Source organism: Ambystoma mexicanum, chromosome 5q, assembly GCF_040938575.1.
Source record: "Ambystoma mexicanum isolate Mex_15411 chromosome 5q, UKY_AmexF1_1, whole genome shotgun sequence".
NCBI classification, from domain to species: domain Eukaryota; kingdom Metazoa; phylum Chordata; class Amphibia; order Caudata; family Ambystomatidae; genus Ambystoma; species Ambystoma mexicanum.
In genome coordinates, this window is record NC_090933.1 from 911,758,958 (window position 1) to 911,785,960 (window position 27,003).

The window sequence follows — 27,003 nt, forward strand, 5'->3', positions numbered from 1 at the left end:
TCAGGGAGAGAGTGGCAGGTGATGCCGAGATGATCCAGGCACTGATCAGTCCATCGCCCAGGTACAGATAGATGTAAACTCCCCGCCCCCCACACCTGACACTTGCTGCCACTACCGCCATCAACTTGCTGACAGCCCTTGGGGCGGAGGTGAGCCCGAATGGCAGAACCCCAAAATGATGGTGAGAACTGCCAATGGCGAGCCTTAGGTACTTACTCTGTTTGTGATGAATAGACACATGAAAGTAAGCATCATGAAGGTCCAATGACATCATCCAAACCTGAAGCTGGAGGGCATGAATTATCTGGGAAAGAGTAACAATTTTGAACTTGTCCTTCCTGAGGAGCTTGTTCAAGTATTTCAATTCAAAAATGGGTCTCAAACAGGGGTTGAAGTGGGCGGGAGCAGTGCTCCTCTACTTTTTTAAATAAAGTTTACCTGTTCCTATACTTTTATTTTAAAAAGAAACTGTTCCGGAAATGTTTTGTTTTAAAATAAAAAAAGTGTAGGAAGAAGTTGAAACTTGCTCTTCAGTGCATTGCACTGAACATTCCCTTAAACAGCAAGTGCATTTGTTTAGGGTTTGAATAGCACAATGGAGGGGGTGTGGCGATGGGGTTTGTGGGGAGTGGAGACAGGCCAGCAGGGAACCTAGTTCCACTACTTCTTTTCTTACACTTCGACCACTGGTCTCAATCCTCCTTCCATTTTTGGGATAGAAAGTAAGGGGAGTACAACCCCCCATTCCTCCCCTCTACAGGTAACAGCTCTATAGCACCTTTCACCAGCAGGATGGAGACTTCCTGCAAAAGAAACCGATCCGGAACCCTGAGGGACTGGCTACATGGTGGATGATCTGGAGGCCTTTTTAAGAAAGGGAGGCAGTAACCCTGGGCTGCGGTATGCGAGGCAGTAATGTCCGCCATTCTTCCAAATGTTGATTGAGTCTGCCCCCCACAACAAGTCCTGTGGACCAAGGCCTCAGAGAGGTTTTTGGGCAGCTGGGGTAGTGGCTGATGGCAAGAAGGAGGCTGCTTGAGCAGACTGCACCACAGCCTCGTCCACCTCGAGGAAATCTTTCCTGCCCTCTTGACCTTGCGAAGGATGTGTAATAACAAAAGGGTTGCCCTTGAGAGGCACTGCAAAGGACACAAATGACCTAGAGAACTCTCGACAGGTCTAGCGAGTGTAGGGTGCATTCAGCGCTGGAAGTATGATTGCCAAAAGAAGTTGGCAGCAAGATGCGTTCCAACAGAGTCATCTCGGACACCACTTTGGGGAGGAACTTCGGATGCAGTCTGAGGACCACCCGATCCTTCAGGAAGACAGTAACCAGAGGATCCATAGATAAAGCTTGTAGTTCGCTGATCCGTCTTGCCGATGTGATCGCCACCAGGAAGGCGACCTTCCATGAGAGCAAGTTTAGATCACATTTGTGGATGGGTTTGTATGGAGAGGCCATTAGCGCTGTTAATACTGTGTTGAGACTCCAGCTTGGAGTAGGAGAAGGCTCCAGTGGATAGGTCCTAAGCAAACCTTTCATGAAGGTTTTTCTGCAGTATCAGAGACAACGGATGTAGCTATCTGGCATAAGAGGTGATAGCAGAGAGGTGAACCTTGATAGAAGCTTGAAATAAACCTGCTTTAGCCAAGTGGAGCAGATAAAGTAGTGTGAGAAACCAGAAGGCGTCTTACTCACTAGTTCCCAGGGATCTGTCATCCATGTGGCCAGGACACGGCCATAGCTGTTGGATCCAGTTCCTGGGGGGTGGCCCAGTGCGTGAGGATCACCTGGGCGAGGCGTCTTCGGGGAGTAGGACACCAGATGGTGAGATGCAGTATCCCCTTCCCTGTAACACCTTTACCCCATCCTACCAGGTAGGATATTTAAGAACTCTACCTCCCGCCCCTTTTACAACACAAACACTTTCACACGGACAGAGTGCAGTGAGAGAAGACCTACACCCGAGCAGTATCCCTGACGTGTCTCAATACAATGGCCAGGCAAGGTCATGCAATTACTGACCATCACACAAACCTGACTTCCGTTAAGCTTTGCCACATGGATAAAAGGCAGAGCATGAGAGCACTCTCTGAGTGAGGCAAAGCACATGAGGAAACAGCAGTTTCGAGACAGCAGCTGAACGAGTGAAGAAAGACGGAAAAACAGAAGGGGGTTGCAAGGAGGGAAGTACCCTTGACCTTTTCAACAAGGAACTGTTACTTTTCAGACACCTTGAGAATCGAAAGTGTAAGACCAGGAAACCAGGCTAAAGAACCTTCTATTGTCCCTCAGAGATACCCAGGGCACTCCTGCATCAGTAATCAAGACAGGGAGATGCAGAGGCCGCCGTGGTACCGTCCTTGGCTCCAACGAATAAAGCAGCGTCAGTAAAATCAACACAGCCAGTGAGTTGGGGAGACTGATACAAGACCGGTCTGTGTTGAAGCCAAAGTTGCAAACAGCAACATTGTATGGCGAACGCTGGTACAAACATTGTTAAAACTTGTGTGATAAGAGACGCAAGTAAAGTGAACTGCTGATGAGTGATTGAACTTTAAAAGTAAGTTGCAGTACATTTGACAGAGTGGTCTGGAACTGAATGGGTGCTCAATCGAAGGTCTCCGTAAGGTATCCAGCTGAAAAGTGCCCAAAGATGAAAGTGAGGAAAAGGTTATATTTAAAAGAAAATGAGTAATTGTGAATCGAAGTGGTCCTGGAAAGGGTCAAGCCAAAGCCTGCACACAGGCGAAAGTCTTTGATTTGGATGAAGTAGAGAAAGTTTTGAAAAGTAGATAATTTTTCTCCCTTCGCCATGCTCGGACCAAATTTAAGGACTTTGTGTCAAAGTGGCTCTGAGCCCGGCAGAGGGGGAACAGGGTTGAACAGTAAATCACCTGAGAAAATTTAAAAAGGAACTTTAATGTTTGTCGCGCTGCAATAGGCCCCCTGAAATAAGAGACTTTGAATGACAAAGAGACTTTGGCACAGAAGTCCCTGATGTTGAGGTTTTGAACTGCATCCTCATGCCAGAGAGTGTGCTAAACTCAAGTGTGCTGCCTTTTCCCATACTGAAAATGTGGGGAAAGGACGCAAATGGCTTGAATATCCTGACATCATTTCTTGAACACTTTTCTTTTGCAGACCATTGTTTCCTTCACTATTTGTATTTAGAAGTAAGGATTGGCAAAAGTTTATTAATATAGGCCCTTTTATTTGGACAGACTTGACTAGGACTGTGTTATTATTTGATGGCCGTAGCTTTCTCCCATCTTTACATTTCAAATTAGGTAGGCATTTTTCAAACCCAATTGAAGTTCAAAAACACCCTTGAACTGTGTTCACCTGTGTCTGTCTTACTGTTTGATACCATGCCTTCCTTATAGTAGCAATTGCCCTACTGTGACCAAACAGTGGGTCGAGCTGTAGCGTCCCACACCAGGTCGTAAAGTGTTTCTATTTCATTGCATATGTCATGCGTGTGGAAGGCGCCTTGGATGCTCGGATGATATTCCAGCGGTCTGGGAGCATTAGGTTGGTGTGCTTTCGTTGTTCAGCAACCAAGCTCTGATAGGGAGAGACGGTGGGTCGTGGTGAAGGATTTGCCCATTTTGTCACGTTAGTAACGCCTAATGGGCTCCGAGACATATGGGCGTGGTGTGCATCATCTGTAAGAGAATCAGTTACCAGACTTGTCTGGCCCAGGCTGGCGCTATTAAAATCATCCTGCAAGGTTGTTCTCTCACCCGTCTCAGCATGCAGAGGATATCGATGGGAAGTGTCATGGCCACTAATCAAGAGCCATCATTCATCCTCCAAAGGGTCCAAATGGACCCTGACCTGGCGCCTTTGGTGCCAGGTTCATAAGAACGTGTGCTCTGCATACTTTGTGTTGAAAGCACGTGCATCCAGGCCGGGCATGGCCATTGGAAGGCACATGCAGAAGTCTATGGGAGTGTTGAGGTGGGGCCACAAGGCGGAGCTAAAGGGGAGTAGCTGGGGCCAGGCTATTTAGGCCAGCCCCACCCGCATGTAGAGGCTTTGTGTTAGTCTGTGTGCAGCGTAACGCTTACCGCCGTATGAAGCTCTTACCCGTTTCCAGCTCAGCACGCATCTCATCAGGTCCTGGACATCATCTCCAGCACGCACCTACCTGATTCCAGATTTGCATCTTACCTGAATCCAGCCATACCATCGCTCACAGCGCAGCTACTTCAAATCTACCTCTGCAACGCGCATCTTACCTGAATCAGCCACTCCATCGCTCGAAGCGCAGCTATCTTCAACTCAGCATCTACAGCGCGCATCTTACCTGTCACTGCAAATCCATTGCCGGCAGCTCGTCTCATCCTTACCTGTCCGAGCGCATCTACGCGGGAGTCTTCTTCTCGTCCAGCATCTTCACAGATCTTCCATCTATCAGCCGCTGACAGGTTCTTGGATCTCCGCGCTCCATCATCTGACACCAGGCTGTCCCTGCAAGAGAAAAGGAACACACAAGGTTAGAAACTGCATAAACATTTAACGCTTGGCCGCGCAATACCTAAGCCTTGAGTAGCACCTTGAAACCCTACTTACCTTCTAGTGGGGCCGGTCCATTCCTCTTCTGGAACCGTGTGGACTCGCTTCCAACACTGCGACGCAGCGTGGCCATCTTCACACCTATTGGGAAAAGGAAAGACATTATGAGAATTACGGACAAGAATAATTGGGAAAGATATTGCAAAAGCATACAGACAATAATCATTGTTACGAACACTTACCTCCAAAGTGGATTGGTCGCAGATGGTCTGGGCCATCACATATACGGACCAGTGAAGCAACTAGGTCTATCTACAGCGCCCCTGCTGAAGAGAAGCAGGAAGGAGCGCTCATCTTTACCAAACAACAGGTGAGAGTTTATGGGAAAACGCATGCTCGTCTCATTCTGGCAAGAGGGGTTTGAGGGAGATTGCAATTCAGCCGCAGCATTTTCACTGCCTCTTACCTTCTCCCAAGGGCATTGCCAGTGACCAGAGCAGTCCACACTACAGCAGCTGGGGGTAAACCCGGATCCAGGGGAGCCAAGTCCAGGGAGGGCTCCAACCGTGCCCCAACGTCCCCATAGAGATCAGGTGAGCGTAACAGGCAGGCGTATAGGAACTCAGCTGTCCATGTCAAAGGGAAGGCATCCCCCAGCTAATCCCTTTTCAGGCACCTGGATACGAAGAGGGGGCATTTCGGGTTGTGGTTGGTCGCAAACAGATCAATGTGAGGGTGACTCCATATTCTGAAAATCTGTTCAATCTTGGTCCAATAGAGCTCCCATTCGTGGGACGTGGAGAAGTCCCTACTCAGTTGGTGTGCCAGAATGTTGTCCTTCCACGGAAAGGTGTTCTGCTCTGACTTGAACCCTCTGTATGAGCACCCACTTTAATGGTTTCTACATCTTTGTAGATACCAGCGCTGACCTTGTGCCTCCATGCTTGTTCATGTAATACATTGTGGTTGTATTGTTCGTTTGGATGGTGACAACCTGACCATGAGGACCGGTGGAAAAGACTTGAGCACCCATCGAATGGCACTGAATTCCAGTACATTGATTTGCAGGCCAAATTCCTGTTTGGACCATATGCCCCTTGCCTGCAAGTCTCTGAGATGTGCTCCTCCTGCTGACAGGGACGCATCTGTCCTGAGAAGAAGCGTGGACGTATGGGTTGGAAAGGCAGGCCCTGCCCTAAGTATTGTTCGGCCCACCACCAGTGTAGCGCTTGATGAAAGGTGTGTGGCATATGTACAGTGCCTTCTGTTGGGATGCAAGTGCAATGTCCCATGCAGGGGAAGAGAGTTAGACAGCGCAAAACATATTAGTAGGCGGCCTAGTGCTAGCAGTTCTCGTTGGGCGCAGCACAATTCACATGTAGTATCCATTTGTAGTTAGTGTTGATACATATTAGAAACACCATATGGCCACACAAAAAGAGCAACAATGTATGCACATTGTGGATGCAGATGTTAAAGATAAGGTGATACATTTTGCATTTAGCGGTAGTATACAGTATTATGTTTTTCGGGATGTGCTAGTAGATACCTGACACAGGTAGGCGTGTGAGATGGAGTCAGAGAAGTGTTGTAGTAAAGGCGAGGTCCGGGAGTTAAGGTAGCAGGAGTTCCGTTATGTTGGATTTTAGGACACATTAGATGCGTTTTGTGAAAGAATGAGAAACAGGCCTAATGTCATGGAGCTGTGGCCCTGTCCAGATAATTCTGAGACAAGCCCCCCCAATCCCCGAGAGAAGTTCTGCTGCTAATGTCGCAGGCAGTTGGGCAGTGTCGATAACAGTTAATTGAGTCCAGTTGCAGATCTTGGAGAAGCTGGGAGAGGAATGTTGGGTCAAGGGAAGAAGGGTAGAGATGCGCCTTTTGAAGGTTGAATTCATGCGAGTAGGGCATGGGGTTCTGTGATGCCAAGAGGCCTGGTGAAGATTTAGAGCACTACCCCCTCACCTGAAGAGTGGACAACCTACTTGAACTGCAGGTGCCGCACTCTAGGGATCAATAAATACACAACATTCAAACAGAAAAGTGGTGCCCTGATCACATCATTTATGGGCACCTGGGTTCTCAGAGAGATAAGGGAGGAGACGTGCTAGGGCCGTACTGTGATTTGGGACGGGAGGTGCACAGGTGATGCCAATAAATGTATGTACAAGGGCAGGGAACTGTGTGTGCTTCCCACAGTGTTTGGTATAATGAGGAGGCTGTCATGACCCCATGCCCTATAACAGACACTTGTTCCAACTCTTGTAGTGCCCACACCTCGAATCCCCCTTGTTCCCCCATTTGGAAACATGTGTCCCAAAGGAAACATCAAAGACTTTGTGCCCGTTCACACAAAGGCACTAAACAGTTCAACTGGGTGCAATCCTGGTGCATCTGGCAACGCACCAATTGCCCAATGGTGGAAGAAGGGAATCAGTGCCCACTTCCTGTGTTCCCCAACATGGGGGAGGATTGAATCAGGCAGCATGTGCTGCAGACTAGTTTTTGGGGCGTGGTTGGGCGTGGCTGGCTATATAAGCCACACCCAATCCAATAGCCCTCGCTTCGCGTTACACTGCTAATGCAGCGTGACGCTCACCGGCACAGCTCCTGAGTGTCTTACCCACTGTTACATCCCGGCCTGAAGAACTCCGAGGACTTTGCGAGCCCAGCTGCATGTCCACGCTGGGATTAACAGCAACCTGAAGCACAGATGTCGGGAGCTAATTCATCTGCTCCGCTCTGGCGCTTCGAACGGCCAGTCAGCTGTTCCTCTTTGGCTTGTCTCACCGTAGTTCCAGCTGGCCCCTGCAAACAATGCTCCAGCTACCACCAGTCAGCTGTTCCTCTTAGGTTTTCCTCACTGCGGCTCCAGCTGGCCCCTGCAAACGGCGCTCCAGCTACCATCAGTCAGCTGTTCTTCTTCGGCCTCATCACTGCGGCTCCAGCTGGCCCCTGTAATTAACGTTCCAGCTACCTCAACTCAGGACAATAAGGCGCATCTCAGCAGAGGCAGAGGAAGCTCACAGAAGCAGAGTTGTGACATTAGGGAGTGCATGCATATTAAAAGGACCATAAGAAAGAATGCACACTGGAAGATTGAAAAAGCAGAGCAAGCGCAAGGAAACACACAAAAGCTAGAAGAAAGCGCATAGGAAGAGACAGTCAGCAGTACATAAAGCACAGAGTCCTAAGGGAAGACCAGAAGGACCAAAGGCACATACCAGGAAAGGACTATACTGGCAGTAGTGCCGCTGCAATCAACCAAAACCCACCAATGCCGCAGCAGGACTGGGCTTGGAACAGTTCATCAGTTAAGTAACTGATTCATACCACGTACAGATTGCGCCTCTGCCTGGAGTATTGGCAGGATGGAGAGCACAGCTTTCATATACATAAGGTGAGCGAAGTCCCAGGGGTCTAGGGTTCCAGGGAAGATACAGGGTGGTGGGTGAGACCTGTTACACTTGTTCCTTAACCTTAGTCGTGTATCTGTAAAGAAGCAGATCCAGTATCCCTCACAGCCTCGAGAGGACCCGAGAGGTTCCAGCACAGTTCCTGGTGCTCCTGCAGTGCCAAGGTGAGCGTCAAAGGCCCATTATATTATTAAAGCAGACTTGACCTCGCTATTCACACTTTGATCAGGCCGCGATGGAAGGGTGCACATCACATGAAGGTTAGGAATATTTACTCATTAAAGAAATGTATTAGTGCAACAATGTACCTGATAGTTCATCAACTCCTAGTGATGATATACTAGGTCACGAGTTATGGGTGGTGTTTCTGTGATTTGTCATTTGTGGACGAGGAACTAGTCGACTACGATTTAGCCATGGACGATTGAGCCGTGGACGGTGATATGCCTGATGTAGATGGCCCCGAGGACGATTTGTCTGTGGAAGGTTCCTTGGTAGTAGTCATGGACGAGGGGTTCTTACTTGCCGATTTTGTTGTTCTTTCTTCAGAATTTGGATTTTTCGATGTCATGTACACTTCATAAGGTGTCCTTCACTCCTTTTAGCCCTTCTTCCTTGCTTTCCCAGGTGGTGCTGTCCCTCTATCCACCGATGAAGCACTTCTCTTGAAAGCCTGCTTCTCAGGGGTCCTGTGGGAAGTGACAGGAGACTTCTTGACAGATTCATCATCAGAGGAGTGGGAACTACTCTCCAGATATAGAGGTAGTCTCCTGTACCTGTTCTGTAGGGTCTTCTGTGTGGTCTGACATATGCGGCATCCTTGAATGTCATGAGGGTAAAGACAATAGGCACTCGTGGTGAGGGTCTCTTATAAAGACAATCTTTTTGGAGCACCTCAGGAAATCCTTGAAGAGTGTTTTCACTTTCGAAGGGTCTCATTGCCCGAGTCCACCATGTTCATGAGGGGCCAGGTGCAGGATTTTCCCTCTACGATTTGGAAGGTAAACCAAAGGTTTCCTGAACTGCAAAACACAGCCTGTGTAAAGCAGAGAAAAATCTCTTCACTAGTGAAAGAAATATTAGAAAAAGACTTGAAAAAGACTGAATAATAAACACAAAGCTCAGAGGGCTGTACTCACTAGACTACAGAGAAAAACCTAAGGATTGCTGCCTGGGGTGGAACTTAAGCCCTGTCACCTCATTGGTTGGGGACAAAAGGGACCAAAATAAGGAGGAGAGACTACACAAGTGAATGCCTTTCCGATGGACTTTAAACTGAAATGAGATTCCTGCCCACTGTTTAAAGCCGTCAATTGTACTGCATTTGTAACCTAGGCCTCTCTCCCACTTTACAGGATTCTCAAATATAGGTGTAGCCTCCTTCTTGGTTTACTATATGATGAAACCTATGGGATTGTGATACCTAGGTCTCTCTCCCACTATACAGGACTCTCAAATCCAGGTTAATCTGCATCTTTGTTTACTATATGCTGAAACCTACTGCATTGTGATACATAGGCCTCTCTTCCACTATACAGGATTCTAGAATCCAGGTGTAGTCTCAATTTTTGTTTACTATATGCTGAAACCTACTGCATTGTGAAACCTTGGCCTCTCTTCCACTATACAGGATTCTAGAATCCAGGTGTAGTCTCAATTTTTGTTTACTATATGCTGAAACCTACTGCATTGTGATACATAGGCCTCTCTCCCACTATACAGGACTCTAGAAACCAGGTGTAGTCTCAATCTTTGTTTAATACATGCTGATACCTGCTACATTGCGAAACCTAGGCCCATTAGTATAGGACTCTCAATTCTAGACCAGGACAAATATCGCCCCAGCCGAACAATTTTGCAGCTTACGGTCCGTATACCTCAACCACTGGTGTGGACACAGGCAGCAGGCACGGCCAAGCATCCATGCACGATAGAATACAACTATGGCTATGCACATCCAGTATAGCATCACACATAGCCGTCCAGACTGAAACACCTGACATACCTCAACACCTCTGCCACTAGCATATAGCGACTACCACCCGAAAGGAACACAGTATAGCTGGCCTCACATAGACTCTCTCAACAATAGCAATCTATCTCAAACCATCAACAGCACCCACCCACGTGTCTGACCTCTCTCTTGGGGCTGCTCAGTCGAGCCTTGCCAGCCACCCAAGACTTAGAACGGCACCATGCACATATGCCTCTCCTAAGCTAAACTCCCTAGAATTTCCCACCACGTCGACAACGGTCACCATGGCGTTCCAACCGAGAAAAAAAAGCGCACTGAGGACACACAAGTGGGGAAAGAGCGCTATATAAATAACCAAATACAAAATACAAATTGCAGAGGCCTGTGGAAAGTAGGCCCTAGCAGGAGTGGATACAGTAATGCCTGCATCTACATTACAGGAAAGCCATTTTGTGTAGGCAGTCGGGATTCCGGCTCTGGCAGAGTCCTGGCAGCCACTTGAGCTTGTGGCAGCTTCACGGCACAGATCACAGAGGGACGAGGGTTATATAAACAGGTTTGTGTCTGCAGATGGGAAAATGGCGTGCAGAACCTGTTTATTGGAATAAAGATTATGGGAGGCATAGTGAACATATAAAGGCCACTTTTTTCCGTTTTGCTCAGCACTTGCAGAGAAGTATTGCAGCTGAGAGAACATACTTGAAATACAGCGCAAATGCCAAGTATACAGACTCTAGTCTGTTTGAGAATTCTGGTTTGAGTGGCATGCGGACACTTTGAAATAATATGGTTTGATATAACACTGAATATTTTTTCGCTTGAATATATGTATATACATATATGTTGCCAGCGTTTTTTGGTCCATGATTCCGGCCTTGCAGGAAATCCCAAATTGCATCTCCCTTCCACTTCCCCCTTTTGCCGTGACTTGCCCGCAGTAGACTTACCTCTCCTTTACGCTCCCTATTCCTTGGCTGAGCCTCCTCGTAGGATTAAAGAAAGGAAGGACGCGACCAGGGGAGAGGAACTGCAGCCGCGAGCGTAGCTGGCGCCCGGCCCAGTCAGTTCTTTGTTTGAAAGAAATCAAGGAAGGACTTACCCAGTGATGAGAGAGGTGGTGCACCCCGAACTGGAGCATGGATGTGCTAGATGTGGGGATAGTGCAGAAACAATGGAAAGCGGAGTTGGTGGTGAACAAGAGTACAATATTTGGGGTTTTGAGGAGGAATTCCAATGTGCCAAAGAAGCACGCTGTTATTAGTGCTCACTCAATTATTTAACTATAAAATTATGTTTGTTGATAAAATGTAAACACTGGTAGTACCTACAAAATTGTGCACGCAATGTTTGCACATTACACTGTTTGAGACCTATATCATACAATGGGTGCAGCCTTCTGGCGACATTGGCTTGCAATATGAAAACCTGGTACTGCTCAGCTGGCCGCGTGCCCGTCTGTGAGCAACTGGCAGACCCTCAGCTTCTGTGGCTGAAGTATTGCAGTGTCACAAGCGGCAGTTGACTTTTGGCGACATGTTCAAATTATCAGATTTTTTTGCTAGGGAAAGTTTAGTGGCTAGTTGTCTGGTACCTACAAGTCAATCAATGCAAAACCTGCACTAAAGGCCTCTTATGACTTGCAGTGTATGATCTGCGTTTTAGTGTTAACGATAGGCCCAGTCATTCCGTGCAGTTTGCCTCCGGGCACCAGGTATTTAAATCTAATGTGTGATCATGACTAGGGTATAGGGTGACCCTTCAGGCCCTGTGTGCCACAAACCTTGACAATAAAGATCAATTCTTCTAGAAGGATAACGTGAGGGCACAGCTTCCTGGAAAGAGAGGATCAAAACATTCACACACGTATGCCTATGCTCGCAGGGTGTTCTGCACATGATGATGTCAAGTCATTGGGGGCAACTATTGGCTGGCTTTTCTATGCGCTTGCTCTACAATGGGTCTCCCCCTTATCAGGGTACTCACACAGGGGGTTTTGTTTAAACAATCTCTGAACAAGTAGCTACCCCCGCCTTAGTACTTGTGTTTCAGACAGATCCTCAGGCCTAGAGTCTATGTAAACAGGACCCGGCCATACACATCCCAACTCAACATTTAGGCAGTAGTCTAGTCCATAATAGTTGTTTCCATGTGATCTGTCGATCGTTTCCTTAAACATCAAAAACATGTATGTGCACGCCAAGTTGTTCCACATTAAAGAAATAACCGTCTATATACATCTTTTGTTGTACAATGGTAGGATCTTAAATGCTTCTTTCTTATTCAAGTTAACCATCATCACAACTTCTCAGAGACTGACATTTTTTAGGTATTGAAACATTCATAGATGCATAGCCGAGAAATGTCTCAGAAATACCTTTGGTTATGGTTACCAGACATTCTGGTGGTGTTCAAATAAAAAAATCCTTGCAATCCAGTCCCAGCTTTGTCTTCGATATTAGGCACTAACAATATTAGCCCTTGTTTCAGGAAAATAAACATAGGGTGTCAATCTTTCTTGTGTGTTCCGCCACCCCCATATTTGGACTGCCAGGCAAAAAAAAAACAGCAATGCCCCAAGTGTCTAGAACATTTTAGCATCTGCCATCAGAGTACTGCAGATTCACTTTGGTTTTCCTTTTCCATAGTGCATATACTGATGCCGGGTCAGTGCAGCATTACATAACTATAAAAGACCTAGAATGGTCCAATGAAGAGGCATTTTGATGACCCATCTTATTGGGATTGGTAGATGAGAAATCCTCTGGTTTCCTCACTGAGAAGGCCATAGCAACAAGGGTGAAGCTGGCATGCTCGTGCACATGATGAGCTAAAGGGCCATGTAAAGAATGGGTTGCTCTGGGGCCGTTTAGAGAGATCATCTCAATGTAATGCAAGAGGACGATTTCTTTCAGAAATTTTAATTCACATGTGAGAAGACATTGAAGGTAACCCCAATGCCATTGAAATCAACTGGAGCAAGTAAATCACAAGGCACCATTTGATTCATTTGTCGACTGCAGTTGTCAAATCAGAAGCAGAATCTTAGACCATTTTAAGTCAGGTAGACGCGTTCCGGATGTGGTGCTGCAGACAGAAAGTACACCAAACGATTAGTCAAAGGTCAGTTTTGCGCAACTGTATGTTCTGTGGAGTAACCCTTCGGCTCCCAAAACACCTCCATTTTTTTTTCTTTTTTTTTTTTTTTTTAAGAGAACCCAGTTAGGAATACACAGATACCACATTAACAATTTATTTGTCTTCATGATGTGCACACAAAGTTAAAGACAGATCAACGCACGACCATTTGTTTCCAGACAGCACATTGGTCCCAGGGAAGTTACAGAAATAATAGTTGGCTAAAAATGCTTCAGACTTTCTTGCTTGTCGCAAAGGATTCCACAAGGTCCCCAATGCCTGCTTTCTGCATGGAGTCCCAGATCCTCAGGGGTCACGGATTTCCACAGATTGAACACAAAACCTCACCATCTAAATGATGCACTGAGAAACTTTTCAAACATTACAAATGTATATGCGTCACTACAAATTGACATATCGTGGTGTGCCAACATATAGAAAAGGAAAAACACAACAAGTATGAAACCTGCGGACGCACGTAAAATACCACAGGGTGGGAAGTTCTACGGCTGGTGATTCAAAATACAGAGCGTGCATTTCTTTGGTTTTCAAATTTGAAGATCCTTTCCAGCTCTGCATATTATAAACAGAAACGAATTCAGATCCAGTGGTCAGAAACTCAATTGCATATGTTCCATTTATCATTCTGTACAAATCTGAAGGTAAAGGAATCAGTATGGAATGTTTTCATCTGACAAAAGGGTACAAGCTTCCATCGTGCAAGTTAAGCCACACAATAAATCTCATGTTTGTGAGGTCTGTAATTGGTGCTTTTCATAAATAGATGAATAACAATGGCAGACACTAGACATAAATTGCTCACGAGAATTGACATATTCTTACCATCTGAACAACGCAGCCCCAAACAAGGCTATACAGCGGTCAATGTTTGCATTTTCCGTTGGTTGATACACGTGAATCCATGTATCAACCAACTATGTAAGCTTGGACATTCAACATGTTACTGCTCTTTTCTGCACAGGAAACAGTTTGACAAAAGCTCCACAGTGGTCCTTGGTGTGCACAACCTTTCATGACAGACAGGGGCACAGGGGAGGAAAGCAGCCAAGTTCATAATAATTTAAAAGAGAACACAAGTGATATTCATTATAGATTAATTATATACGCACTTGTCCAGTACACATGAATTTCAAACTCCCCACGACCAGACAGAAGGTTTTGCCATTTCTGTGGGATGATGTGGGTTGAGTGTGGTGCATACCTGGACATGGTACAGAATCTCACACACTCAAACCATGTCATGCACCTTCCCAACACTAGCCTGCCACCTGGACCATTGTGTCCACGAGTGTGAGAAACTGGACGATAACCCTGCTCGCTGAAACACAAGGTAGCTTAGAACCTTCCCTACCACCCCTATCTTTAGTTTGACCGAATTAAAGGACTGCTGAAGCGTTAAACAGCATCAGCGGATTTAAAATTGAGGCACACTTAAATCTTAACAAATACCACTTGCGTGATACAGAACATTACATTTGACCTAAGACAGGCACTGTTCTCTATACTATTCTACTCAGAGAAAGTGCACAGATTGTGCTAGGGGAAGCCACATTGTACATACAAAACCAGGTTTGGCGGTGGGCTTCTTCCAAGTGAATTTCACTACTTAATCGACCCATCCAAACATCAAAAATCCCCTTGCGATTTAAGAAGCAAAAATATCTAAATAAATAAGTTGACCAAGTATATGTATAATAAATAGGCTAATACATGAAAGCAACCATAATGAAAAAACTGTTGTCTTGAGGCAGCGGGATGACACGATGCAACATGGCATAAGCAATCACTTTAATCGGTATCAGTAGGGACAACGTGACCCTGAAAAGAGGCACGCATCACTCAGGGAGAATCCATAGGTTAATTAATGGCGCTATATTTTCCATAGTGATTAATCCATAGAACACCTTCATGTGCCCCCACCGAGCCCCATCCCCAGTGTTTTACAATCATGTAATGTATGTGCACTTATCCTGGGGACTGGTCATTTGAGTGGATGGAGAGGGTAGTTGGTGTACATTTGTATATCACATTTGGCCACAAAGGAAAAAGGAATGTTACGAGATGAGCCCCTGGTTACACGGTCAGAAGCAGAGCTGTCCTTCAGACCTGGGAAATCATGGCTCAGTCCCAGGTCCGAACTTGGAGACAACTCCTTTTCTTTTCTAGTTTTCCTGTCATTTTTAAGTTAACAAAAAAACGCCAACACGGGAGCAGACAACAAGCAGAACTGTCAACACAGTGAATCCATTGAAAGCAATGTACATGTGTAATGCGATTTCCAAGAGTTGGCTGCTTGTATTGGGACAATAAAATCTTTAAAAAAAACAATAAGAACAAGCAACAAGAAAGGCGATTTGTTTCAAGGCCACAAAATGCCCTAGAGATGGCGCCACCACAGGGGGAGACTGTCCATTATGGGGCTTACAAAATACACTTCAACTTCGTTTGTCTGTTTCTGAAAAGAACTGCTCTAGGTACCGACCGAAAGATGTTTGAGATTCGTTCTATCATTACTCTGTTCAGCGTTAAAGACAACAGATAGGTTCTTTTCGTTTCTTAGCAACCATTCTGTCTGACGTTGAAAGGCTTTACAGAGGTCTGCATGACTCCAGGGCATCCTCTTGAGGCAGCGAAGCATCAGAAGTTCTGCTGTCGCCGTTTCTTGGCATCCATGGCGTCCAGGATAGGCTGCCGCTTGGCGGTGTATCGCTGGCGCAATTCTTCAATTTCTCTTTCCATCATGGGATCCAGTGCCTTCAACCTCATCTGCAACTCTTCAAAGCTCAGGTTTTTTAACTGCAAGGGAAGGCAAAAAGGTATTAGAGTGTTGCCCCCAATTCATACCTTCCAAACGCTACTGTTGTTGCACCCTTGATCACACAGGGTGAACGCTTTGGAAGCACACATGCGAAAGGTCTTCATGCTAAGCTAAGGGGGCTCCACCAGGTCCCTCTATTCACAAAAGCTAGGAATCTGTGTACCGTTGAATCACACTGTGAAAAGGCACTTGCTATGGGATGACATTAAACGACTCAAAATCTGAGCGGTAATGGGAATACAAAAGCACCAACAACATTGACTAAGCAGCAAAGATCACACTTTGACAGAACTAAACCAATCAGATTGAAACTTAATTTACATAAGTGTCGGAGCCCCTCTACTGAGGACAAACATAGTGCAAATAAACTGTTCCATGGCAGGTACCCCACTCAGAAATGTCTACAACCACGTTTGGCTCACTGCAGCCTTCACAGAGGCGAAATAACGATTTGCATATCAGTCTGGTCCTACCGACAAGGGCAGTTGAGCACTGAAATGCTAGGTTTGCCGGACTTGGACCTCTTGCTCACCGTGCCTTAGGCGCAGCTTCATCTCACTGATGAGGCCCAACAAGGCCGAAACACTTGTCTGGTATTGCTGATGGCCATCTTGTTTGCTGGGGAGTGGACTGGCATTTTGGTGTTGGACTGCCCTATTGGGTGGGACCAGACTGATATGCAAATGGATATTTTCCCTCTGTGAATGGCGCAGTAGCTTTAAAGTGGTTGTAAACCAGGGTTGTCCAAATCCAGGCCTCGAGGGCCGGAAACCAAACTAGTTTTCAGGATAGCAAAAACAATTCTGGCGTGCATACAAAAATCAAAATTAAAGAATTGTATCAAAGGTAAATAGATATTAACTTTTAAATTACCTCCAGGCGCGTATGGACAGTATCAACCAGGCCTAAATTGATACTCAAAGTACTGTCACAAACCATTCCCCTTTTTAAACAAAAAAGGGATCCCAGTAGCACTGCTTACTGACACCATACCCTTCCAAATAGCTTGATTTGTTTCTTGTTGTTCCTCGCTTGTATCAATTCCATATAAATCAAAATTACCTGTTCATGTTTGTCAATTTTTATTTCCCAACATTAACTCACAAATATGTATTTATACGAAAAATATGAATCAACATGAAGTTTCTTCAATTAATTGGGGATTGAAGAAGGTTTATGTTGATCAATTTCCATGTTCAAAGGGTAGTGATCTACAATTTTTTTTTTTTTTTTGGTTTCTCATTAACATGGGTGTCTCTGGAAGAAGGGTAATTACAGTGAGTTCTGCACTTCACTCTTTGCTTCTTCTTGGACTGACTAAACTATCCTTTCTAGAAGGAAATAAGATGCAATAGGAACGGGACAGAACTATTCTCATGCTCCGAGTACCCTAAATGATCAGACATTTTGTATCTGTGCCATATTTGTTCAGCGAGGTGTGCATATCATACCATAACTAAGGTTGATGCCGAAGCAGTGCCCACCCTTGCCAAGGAGATGCACAGAGAATTTTCATTTTCTTAAGGTATAATGCATAAATAGTGATTATTACAAAATCTTAACCCAATCAGCAGTAACAATATTTGGTGCAGGTAAATCGATCCTATTTGAGTCACCCATTCAGATAGCAGTGTTATATCACCTTCTAGTTCTACTAATCACTGATACTCTCCATTCCTATACCACTGCACAGACAAGAGGTATTATGTTGTAGACTCTGGCAACCTTGGAGCTTTCTTTTCAAAATATGCACCTGCACTGTCAGGCCTTGCCGTGGTTACCTCCATCCCTTCCCTCTCGGTTCACAACCTCCTTACTTGTTCACCTCCCCTCGAACCATCCCCATTTAGCATGTTGCCTTCTGGCCGTTGAGCCACTCTTCGTCCAAATGTCTATACTTATTTTATTTATTATTTGTGTGATATGGCTTCAAACCAAACCTTTGACACAACTGTTAAAAAATAAAATGTAAAAAAACTGTACAAAACAGTGCAATGCGAGCTTCAGCATTTCCATAAATGATATACCATTATACACAAAATTCGGATAAAGCAAAAAGAAATCTGCAAACAGTAATAGCAAACATCTAGTTACAGATACAATTAGATAAACTTGTTTTCCTTCCAAAATCCAGGGCCAGAAGTCATCCGTTGTTAAAAAATAAAAAATGTTTACAAAACGGGAGAAGTATTGCTCTCGTTGTGGCACTAAGGAAACACAGTGTGACAAATCTTCGGATGTCGTCCCTTCTCCCCTAGGGGGAGCCACTCTTCATAAGGCCATGGAGGTGAGGCAGCTAACAGATAGTCCCCCTTTGAGTGGTACTCAGCGGGAGGATCTCATGGGGAGGAATCCCCCTATGGGACTAGGGGTGACTATCTGAAGAGAGCGCGTTTCCCCCACCAAGCATATGACCCTGGTACCCCTTTCCACACGTAACCCAACTTTCCTTTACCTTCTTCCTCTTCAAACCTACCCTATGTACTTTTCTAAGGCAGTCCAAATAGAGAGTACTGAGACACGTAAGAGTCTTTGTGAGTTACTACATAAACAGTCACATAGTACTGAGACAAGTAGGGAATGCAGAGCAATACCACTGGAACCGCTTTCAACAGTCTAGTGGTTCACAAATAGTGATTAGAAGAAACAAGATAAGAACCAAGGAAGAACTTGACAAGGAGTGAAGCCCTCCCTCAAGGAGCCAGGAGCAGGGAAGCTGTGCTTTACTGAGAAGGGGTTGTGGAACAGTGCGCTGCCCAGACAGACGGGTAACCTTTGCTAGCCGGGAAGGAGAGCTGGAGACAGCTGACAAACTGTGCACTGGGGAAACCAGTGTCAAGCCCTCCGTGGAGTAACCACGAGAGCCAGGACAAGCCCGACGTGAAGGTGAGTGCTGACCGGGATGACAAGAGGAAGGAGAGAGAGACCCCGGGGTCTTTTCAGGATGTGAGGACCACGCAGCCCGCGAGCGGGCCAAGACTTCCGATGCCCAAAGATCCGGGGACGGCGAGAGTGCGAAAGCACACTCTCCCTGAAAGGAAGAACACTGCGTAGTCCCCGCAGGGAAAAGGAAGCTCCAGAAAGTTACTAGAGTGCCACAAACAAGATTCCAGATGCACCAGAGATGCAGGGACTGTGCGAGTGCAAAAGCACACTCTCCCTGAAAGGAAGAAGACAATTACATACCTTGAAATGCCTTAAGCACCGGATTCAAAGTACAACAGATGGCTGCAGATTCTGTTCTGTGAGGTCACAGCCAGAATCTATTAAACATTCAGTGATTTACTGTCCATATTTTGAAAATGATAGAAAACTTTGTTTGAGCTCATGCAATGTGATGAGTATGGTATTTGCGAGAGAATTACTGTGGTCAAAATGTATGTGTAATCCTAACAAATCCTTTATGAGTTAATCGGGACGGTTTTAGTTCAAAATTGAAGCTGAATTATTAGAACGTATGCAGGGGGACGTATTATGATGAATATAGGGGGACACCGTCTAAGTAGCTTTTGTAGTAATTGCATGGAGATATATGAAATCGATGCCTTGCTCAAATTCGCTTCTGTCATTGGGTTGACTTTTGTACTAAACTATATTGGACTTAAAAATAAATAAAAAGGAAGATGACTGCGGAGCCACCGCAGGGAAAAGTAATCGCTGTAGGGTTGTGAATGAGCTAAGCTGCCTCAAGGGAGCCAGCACTCACATAAGCCATACCACAAAGTACACAGGTAGCCAGAAAGGCTCTAAAAGCTCACGGAGGTGGTCACAACGCTGGGTAAGGAGGGTCTCGGACCCTTACACAGTGGGAGGAAAGCAAAGAAGTACATGGACTTATACTAAGGCTTGGCAGGAGAGTAAGCCAAGTCTACAGAAGGGAAAACTAAAATCGGAACTGCGGGTCTGGGACTCGCTCCCAATTAAAGAGAATTGGCAGGTAGTGGGAAGTCCACACAGTACTTCGCAGGTTAGTGAACCAAGTCTGTATGACCCACTACAGCTTGGAAAGTACATCCAAGCAGCTCTTCATCGCAGTATCTGGTCAGAGGGTACCAGGTCTGCACCCAATAGTCAAGGACCCACAACAGCTTGGAAAGAGCATCCAGGCTGTTCTTCAGCACAGTACCTGGCTAGAGGAAGTGAAGGCTGCCAGCCAGGGTCTGGAACTCCAAAGAACTATCCACATGTCTTACCAAGAGCAGAACTGCCTTTTGTCCAGGTGCAGGGAGTCATTCCTTGGGATCAAGAAGACATTGCCTTTTGATTTAGTTATCTTAGTGTGTAAGGAACAGAGTTAGGATTTTGACACTGGACATTGGGACTTTCGCTTTGGACATTTTGACACTATTATTTCAGTTGAGGCAGGGAAAGTCGTCTTAGAGTTAGGACAAGATAGGGTGTTATTTTCCTTTTTACAGTTGAATAAAACTTTATAGCAAACACTATGGCCCCCTCTGTGTCAGAGTCTTAGTTTTGCAACCTTACAACAGTCAGTGAGAAGATGTTTCAATGTTTGCCTTATCTTTACACAATCTACAATAGCGCTACAATCTCAGTATTTCCGCCCCAAAATTTCAATCGTAAGGCGAATATTTAATAGAAATCTCAAAGATAATTGTTGCCTTTTCAGACAGGGAAATTGAATTAAATATGTTTGGTACCCAGGGTTTTTTTTCTACGAGTAATATATTTAAATGATTTGTATTTCATACAGTCTTCTTTCATCATACACCAATCATTTATCCATACGTTTTTCTTCACTAAAGTAGGTTGACTAATTGGACTTAATTAGACTCTGGTGATAGTTTTAACTGATCTTCACAGAATTGTTTCCACTCATTAGATCGCAGGTTTATGATTTCAAGATTTAAAATCACAAAACAGTGCCATATTCAGCGGTTCAACACTTTTTCTATAAAGTGACAACATTTTCCACTTAATGAATGCATCAATACACAAGAGGGGAAGTTCAAAACAAATAATTTTTCTGTGGGCAAAGAGCACCCTTTGACATTTAAACACAAAGCATGGTCCAAAATACCTAAGTTCTCCCCTCCATAAATTACTCCTGGTACTGCCATGGCTTTTTAGAAATTAATAAGTGGTAGCATTGACAAACAACATTCCTTATGCAGTCTTTTTGCTAGAATCACAAGAGCTAATGTTTTAGCATTAATTCTATTGTAGGCTTCTTTTTTATCTTTTATAATCATATGATCAACAACTTTCAATTTTTCCTTATTCAAATACCAGTGTAAATGAGGAAAATATCATTATTTGGGATTTTGCTGAGTTGATTTCCAAATCATTTAATCTGATATAAGATTCAAAATCATTCAGTTGTCACTATAGCCCAATAGGCGTACAGTACAGGAAGATCAAGTTGTCCATATAGGCTAACAAAGATACCGTGGGAACTACTTGTTCACCCCAAATGCTTCCGCGATGTCTGAAATATGCACGTTAAACAGAAAAGGCGCCAAAACGCAGCCCGGTCCGAACCCTCTAAACGTCTCAAATGTCTATTCTCTACTTCTACAAGAGCTCAATAAATATTATATATGACACAGCAATTTTCCAAATTCATCCGAGAAAAACTACTTCTGTAGTGCTTAGACTTTTGTGTTGGCTGCTTTTCTTAAAGCATATGGAATTTAAGACGGTGCTTTGTTCATTAAGCCTTCAGGGTTGCCAAAAGATCCTAAAGTCCTATACCATGTAGTGTTGTATTGTGGACATGAATCAAAACAGACCAGACAATGTCCAAAACTCTTCAGCTTGGTTGAATTGAAGAGGGTATTGTTCAATCGTTACAGTGAGGTTATAACTTAATCGTCAGGATCATCTAAATGGTTGAAACTAGTTAAAGGTGCAGGGGATCTTTTCTTCAGCCTAGGGTTACTCTGAAGTGCTTGCTTACCAAGAGACATCGTTCAGCAAAGTCTATACACAATGTCTAAGGGTTTTCACTGTGCGCCAGTGCCCATTCCTTCCAGGGTCTTTGGAGACCACAGCTCAGGTGTACTCAAAGGGATCTTCTTTCTTTCTTTCCTTCTTTCCTTCTTTCCTTCTTTCCTTCTTTCCTTTCTTTCTTTCTTTCTTTCTTTCTTTCTTTCTTTCTTTCTTTCTTTCTTTCTTTCTTTCTTTCTTTCTTTCTTTCATGTTCCTTTTTCCTGGCAAAAGGGGAAAGGATGCTTCTCGTCTGGGTTCTAGTTTGTTGCAACCAAGCAAAGCAATAATGGGCTGAAGCAAAGCGTGTGGTACTTCCCAAAGCCTAGGTATAGGCCAGTATTGTTGGCAGTTCGAGGGGTAGGACAACTGCTCTATCGCTAGCTCCCAGCTTATGGGTCCCAGGTCACCTGCCCCCCTCGATGACACACCACGTGCTTGTTCTCGCTCCCTCCTCAGATTCACTCTTCACAGATTCGGGGGAGTTATCTCCAAGTCAACCTCAACCTGTTCCTTAAGTTTTTCATGCTTCTTACTGTCTTCTCTAGTCTATCTCAGATACTCCATCTTCACCACTTGCAAGGAGGTCTCTGCCTGCTTCTCAATGTCAGGCTCCCATTTGCCCAACTCACCCTTCTTCCAATCGTTCTCTTTTGCTCTCCATGTTTATCTAGTCTGTCAAGCATCTTGTTCTATGACGAATCTGAGGATGTCGTCCCTTTTCCCCTAGGGGGACACCTTTCCCATGGGGCCAGGGCGGTGCAACCACATTACAAAGCTCCCCCTAGGCCAGGTGCACCGAGGGAGGATCACATGGGGAAGGAATCCCCCAGTAGGATTGGGAAAAATCATCAACAGAGAATGCGTTATCACCCCCACTTTAATATATTCAACCCCTTCTCCAACTCGAAATCCTCCCCCGCCCCCTCCATGGATAGAGCCAATGTATTTTGTAGTCAAGTCAGTCAACCTAACCTACATGCCAATACTGAAAAACCAGAAAGTACAAAGTATAATGCATATAAGCTTTAAGGCTGGTACTGTGACGAAGAAGATGGCTGGGAGTGCAATGATTGCTCGCAAGAAGCAGAGCGAGCCGTCTAGCTTCCAAATCAAAGTGATTGCCCCAAAGCAGTACATCAATCCTACGCAGGAGTTTGGAAAAAGCTCAGGTTCAACCCCAAGCGCTGCTGAGATGTGCACGAGAGAGAGGCATTCTCTGAAGAGGAAGAGTGGGAGCCATGCATGGGAGCAGCTGACACGAGCAGCAAGGGAAGCCCGAGCGGAAGGAAAGAGAACCAGAGTGGGTTGCTGGCGGGTGAATCCTCTTTGCCTCCAAGGACCCGGCTAAGCGCGGAAGAGAAAGAATGGGCAGCTTGTAAAAGACATCAGACTGCAAAGCCGTCGCAAGATGCCCGCACAATACCAGAGCCTCCAGAAGGGACGCAGCAACCCAATAACCGCCGGCACCTCCAAGAAGGAAGCAAACAGGTATGCGGGTTGCCATCAGCTGTTAGGAGTCCGGAGGAGCAACGGGGTGAGATCAGGATCTGGGACCCTAAAGCAAATGCGAGATGGTTGTATACTTGGCAGGAGAGTGAACCAAGCAGATACAATGACAGAGTGCAAGTCTGGTACCCGCACCCAAGAGTAAAAGGGTCTGGAACCCTGATGAAAGAGAGGGTCTGGAACCCTGAATAAAATCAGAGAGAGTTGTATTCTTGGCAGGAGAGTGAACCAAGCAGATACAATGGAACATTGCACGTCTGGGGCCGGCACCCATATGAGTAACCAAAGTTTAAAATGAGGAGGTTCTGGGACCCTGTGAGAGGAAAAGAGACAGCTCATGAGAGAATATTTGCTTGGCTAGAGTCTACCAAGCTGTGTAAAGTATTGTGAGTCTGGGGCCCGCACCCATATGGGAGGATGAGAATAACAGTCAAGAACCCTAGGACTGATAAAAGGAATCCTACACTTGGTAGCGGAGCATACCAAGCTGGTAGGATAAAGAACTGTGAAGTCATGAAACAGTTCCTCATGAATTATCCAGTGAAGTAAGATAAGTCGTCATCTAGGGGAAAGGAGCAAAATCCTAGCATTGGAATCTTCTATTTTGGAACATTATTTTGCATCACTTTTTATTACTAGCAAAACTGAGAACTTTTCTATTGGCTGAAAACACAAATAACACTTTCCCTTTTACTTTGAGATGAGATCATCCTTGCACAGTTAATCTAGATTATCAGTGTTAGGGACAGAAGTAGGTTTTAGGACACGACAGTGACAGACTTTTTAGTTTCAGACTTCTGACAATTTCTCTAGTTTCCTTTGAAGTATTGAAACCACTCTTAGCTTTAGGGATAGAGCGGCATTTTCCAACCGTCTTAATTAATAAAAGTCTATATCCAAAAACATATCACCATTGTGTCCAAGCCCTACTTCTGCACTCTTACAGTTCCGAATAACTCCCCACTTGACAACTACCATGTCTGCTCCCTTTCCTTTTGTGACGATCCTTCAGATGGTGTCACTTCTCTCCAGAGAGGAACCCTTTTCCATGAGGCTAGGGAGCTGAGGCCTCTAATTAATAGTCCCTCTAGGGGTTGTAACATGCAGGAGGATCTCATGGGGAGGAACTCCCCTCCTGGGAACAAGGATGCGAGTCTGAGATGCAGCCTCTTCATCTCCCAAACCCACAGGGTAATAACACCCAAACCTTTCGTACAGTTCATAAAGTCAGAGATTATGTGTTTAGGTACTGTGACAGACAGTCTCGCTATGATACGTAATGGGATGAAGAAGTACCAAAGAATGTTACCACCAATCATGAAGAGTGTTCGACCATCTATTATCAATCGAACTGAAGTTATGCTGAGGCAGTCCCGGCTACTGAAGTTAAACAGTAAAGAAGGACAAGGAGAGCAATATCCGTAAGGGGAAGTTGGTGAGCTAGGAGGCCCCCAAAAAGCCTGTGAGTTGGAAACAGGGTGTTTGAAGGTTGTACCGAAGCAGCAGTGTGAAGTGAAGAGAATGAACCAAGGGGTGCAAGGAGAGCATCTCATCAGTCAGCTGGGAGCCGACAACCCTGAAGTTGAGAGTCAGTGTGGTGGTGACATGGCCTGGGGTGGGTGGACCGTGCAGTCCAAGAACTACACCGAGACTACCAAAACTAGCCTACTGTGCAGCCGCCTAGGCAATTGCATGGGAAGAACAAGGAACTGTGGTGGTTGGAAGACCTGTAACGAGTGGACCTGTCTGGTCTGTAACTTGTGCCCAGACCGCCAAACAGTAACAGTTGCGAAGTCAAGCGGGCCGAACAAGCGCAAAAGAAGGTTAGAGAACGAACCCACAACCCCTGGCAAGACCTGTGCAGAGATCCCTGAGAGAAGGTATTGGAAACAGTAATAAGTCTGGGAGGGGGCTGGCAAAACCTAAGAAGATGAAAAAAGAAGACAGTGTGAAATATATCATTTTGTGAGGGAACTCCCTGGTCAGTTCCATAAGACTGTGGTATTTAAGAGTCAAGAAGGACTCAGGGAACCTCTTCCTCGTCATGGTGGGGGAAATTTGAAGACTGTTGGTAAAATGTGGAAAAGTCAAGGAGAGCTTGAGGAGTCTCTCCCTCGTTCCAGTGGAGGCAAGTGAAGGACAGTACTCAAGTGGAGATAATACAAAGTTCAGGGAGATAACTTAAAGAAGTGATGAAAAGTCTAGAATTGAAGTGACTCAGAGAAGCCTGCTAGGAACTGGATGTGAACTGGGAGAAGGGAGCCATTCTCCCTAGTCTTGTGGTATTTGTGGAACTTTGTGAAACCGAGCATTGAGAGACTTCTACCCAGGAGAAGGGAGTCATTCTCCTGGGTTGGGATAAGAACTCTTCCATTAGCTTAGTGACTTGTGTTTAGGGGACACGAGGGGAGACAGCACCAACAAAACCTGGTAAGCAGAGACCAGAATCCTTTGGAAATTGTTTCTGAGAGCACTGAGTTGCCCCCCAGCACCTGACAAAGCCACGTTGTATCAACACCAGATCACCCCAAGAGTCAGCTTTGCTTTCCGTTTTCCCCCTTTCATTTCAACAAAAGCAAGAAACCCTTTACCTCCTTCAAAGCGTACTGTAAGGGAAGGAATCAAGGCATGAGAGAACTGAATAAGATACAACTTTCAAACCAAGTTATGAAGGGAGACATTCTCTCCTGGGATGTGGTTGTGTTGTTTTTAGATTAGTTTAGAAGTTTGGACAAGGACAATATCTTTTCTTGGGACATCACAGACTTCCTGACAGACCCAAGTTTTAGTTTGGTTGAGGTAGGGAAAATCACCTCTACCGATAGGGATAAATAGGTTTTTAAATGTTTATAGCTAAAACCTTAAAATCCAGGTCATACTTCTCATTCTGTCATAAGATGTTCAAAAATGAGAGGTGGACACAATATTATAATATTCCTATTGTCAGACATCTTTATTAAAGAGAAATGGGTTGGATAAACGTGCCTCTAACCCTATCCTTAGGAGAGTTTCCTTGCCTAGGAAACTAAAACTAAATATCAGTCTGTGTCAAATCGTTGGGAACGTATAAATAGTCCTTGCGTCCAAAACATTCAAATCAGACCCGCACACTACAAAATAAACAGCTATGGGGTGCAAGGAAATGTCTCTGACTTATGTTTAGCAAAAAGTGTTCATAAAAGTAAATCCAATAAAAAGTGTTTTCCAAGGACAATCCTTTGTATCCAGAGGGTGTTTCCCTTCCCCTGGATGTTTAGGTAGAATGGCAAAAGTGTCTCTTTTGAACAATTGTTGGCATCACAAAAGTATATCTTTGTTCAATCAGTTCCTTTGGCACTTTATACTGAGTTCAGAAAGTTATTGTGCAAACAATACATTTTTTAACATCCATCCTTGGTTTCTTTGTACTGTATTTCACAAAGTTCTTATTCATATGATAAATTCCACAATAAGCGTTAACTTCTCTTGTACTGTATCTTGTCACAGTGTTAAAAGTCTTTATAGAATTCCAAGTGCCTAGTGTATCTACCTTCCAGGAATTCTTCCATATACTTCCCTGCCAGGTATCTTCCCACAATGTTAGAGACGTTATGCAACTTTGGTGGATTGCCTGGTATAAGCCCGTGCCAGAATCCTTCTCTGCGGTCCTGCAGATACC

The 27,003-nt window shown here is 45.1% G+C and overlaps 1 protein-coding gene across 1 annotated transcript in view; it reads right to left on the reverse strand.

Moving 5' to 3' along the window:
• Positions 1-13,149: 13,149 nt before the first annotated feature.
• STK3 (serine/threonine kinase 3) overlaps positions 13,150-27,003 on the reverse strand; it is a 1,834,661-nt gene continuing 1,820,807 nt past the window's right edge. The window contains exon 11 of the mRNA XM_069621418.1: positions 13,150-15,865. Coding sequence (XP_069477519.1) covers positions 15,707-15,865 — 159 coding nt within the window. The 3' untranslated portion in view covers positions 13,150-15,706. The remainder of the gene's footprint in view (positions 15,866-27,003) is intronic.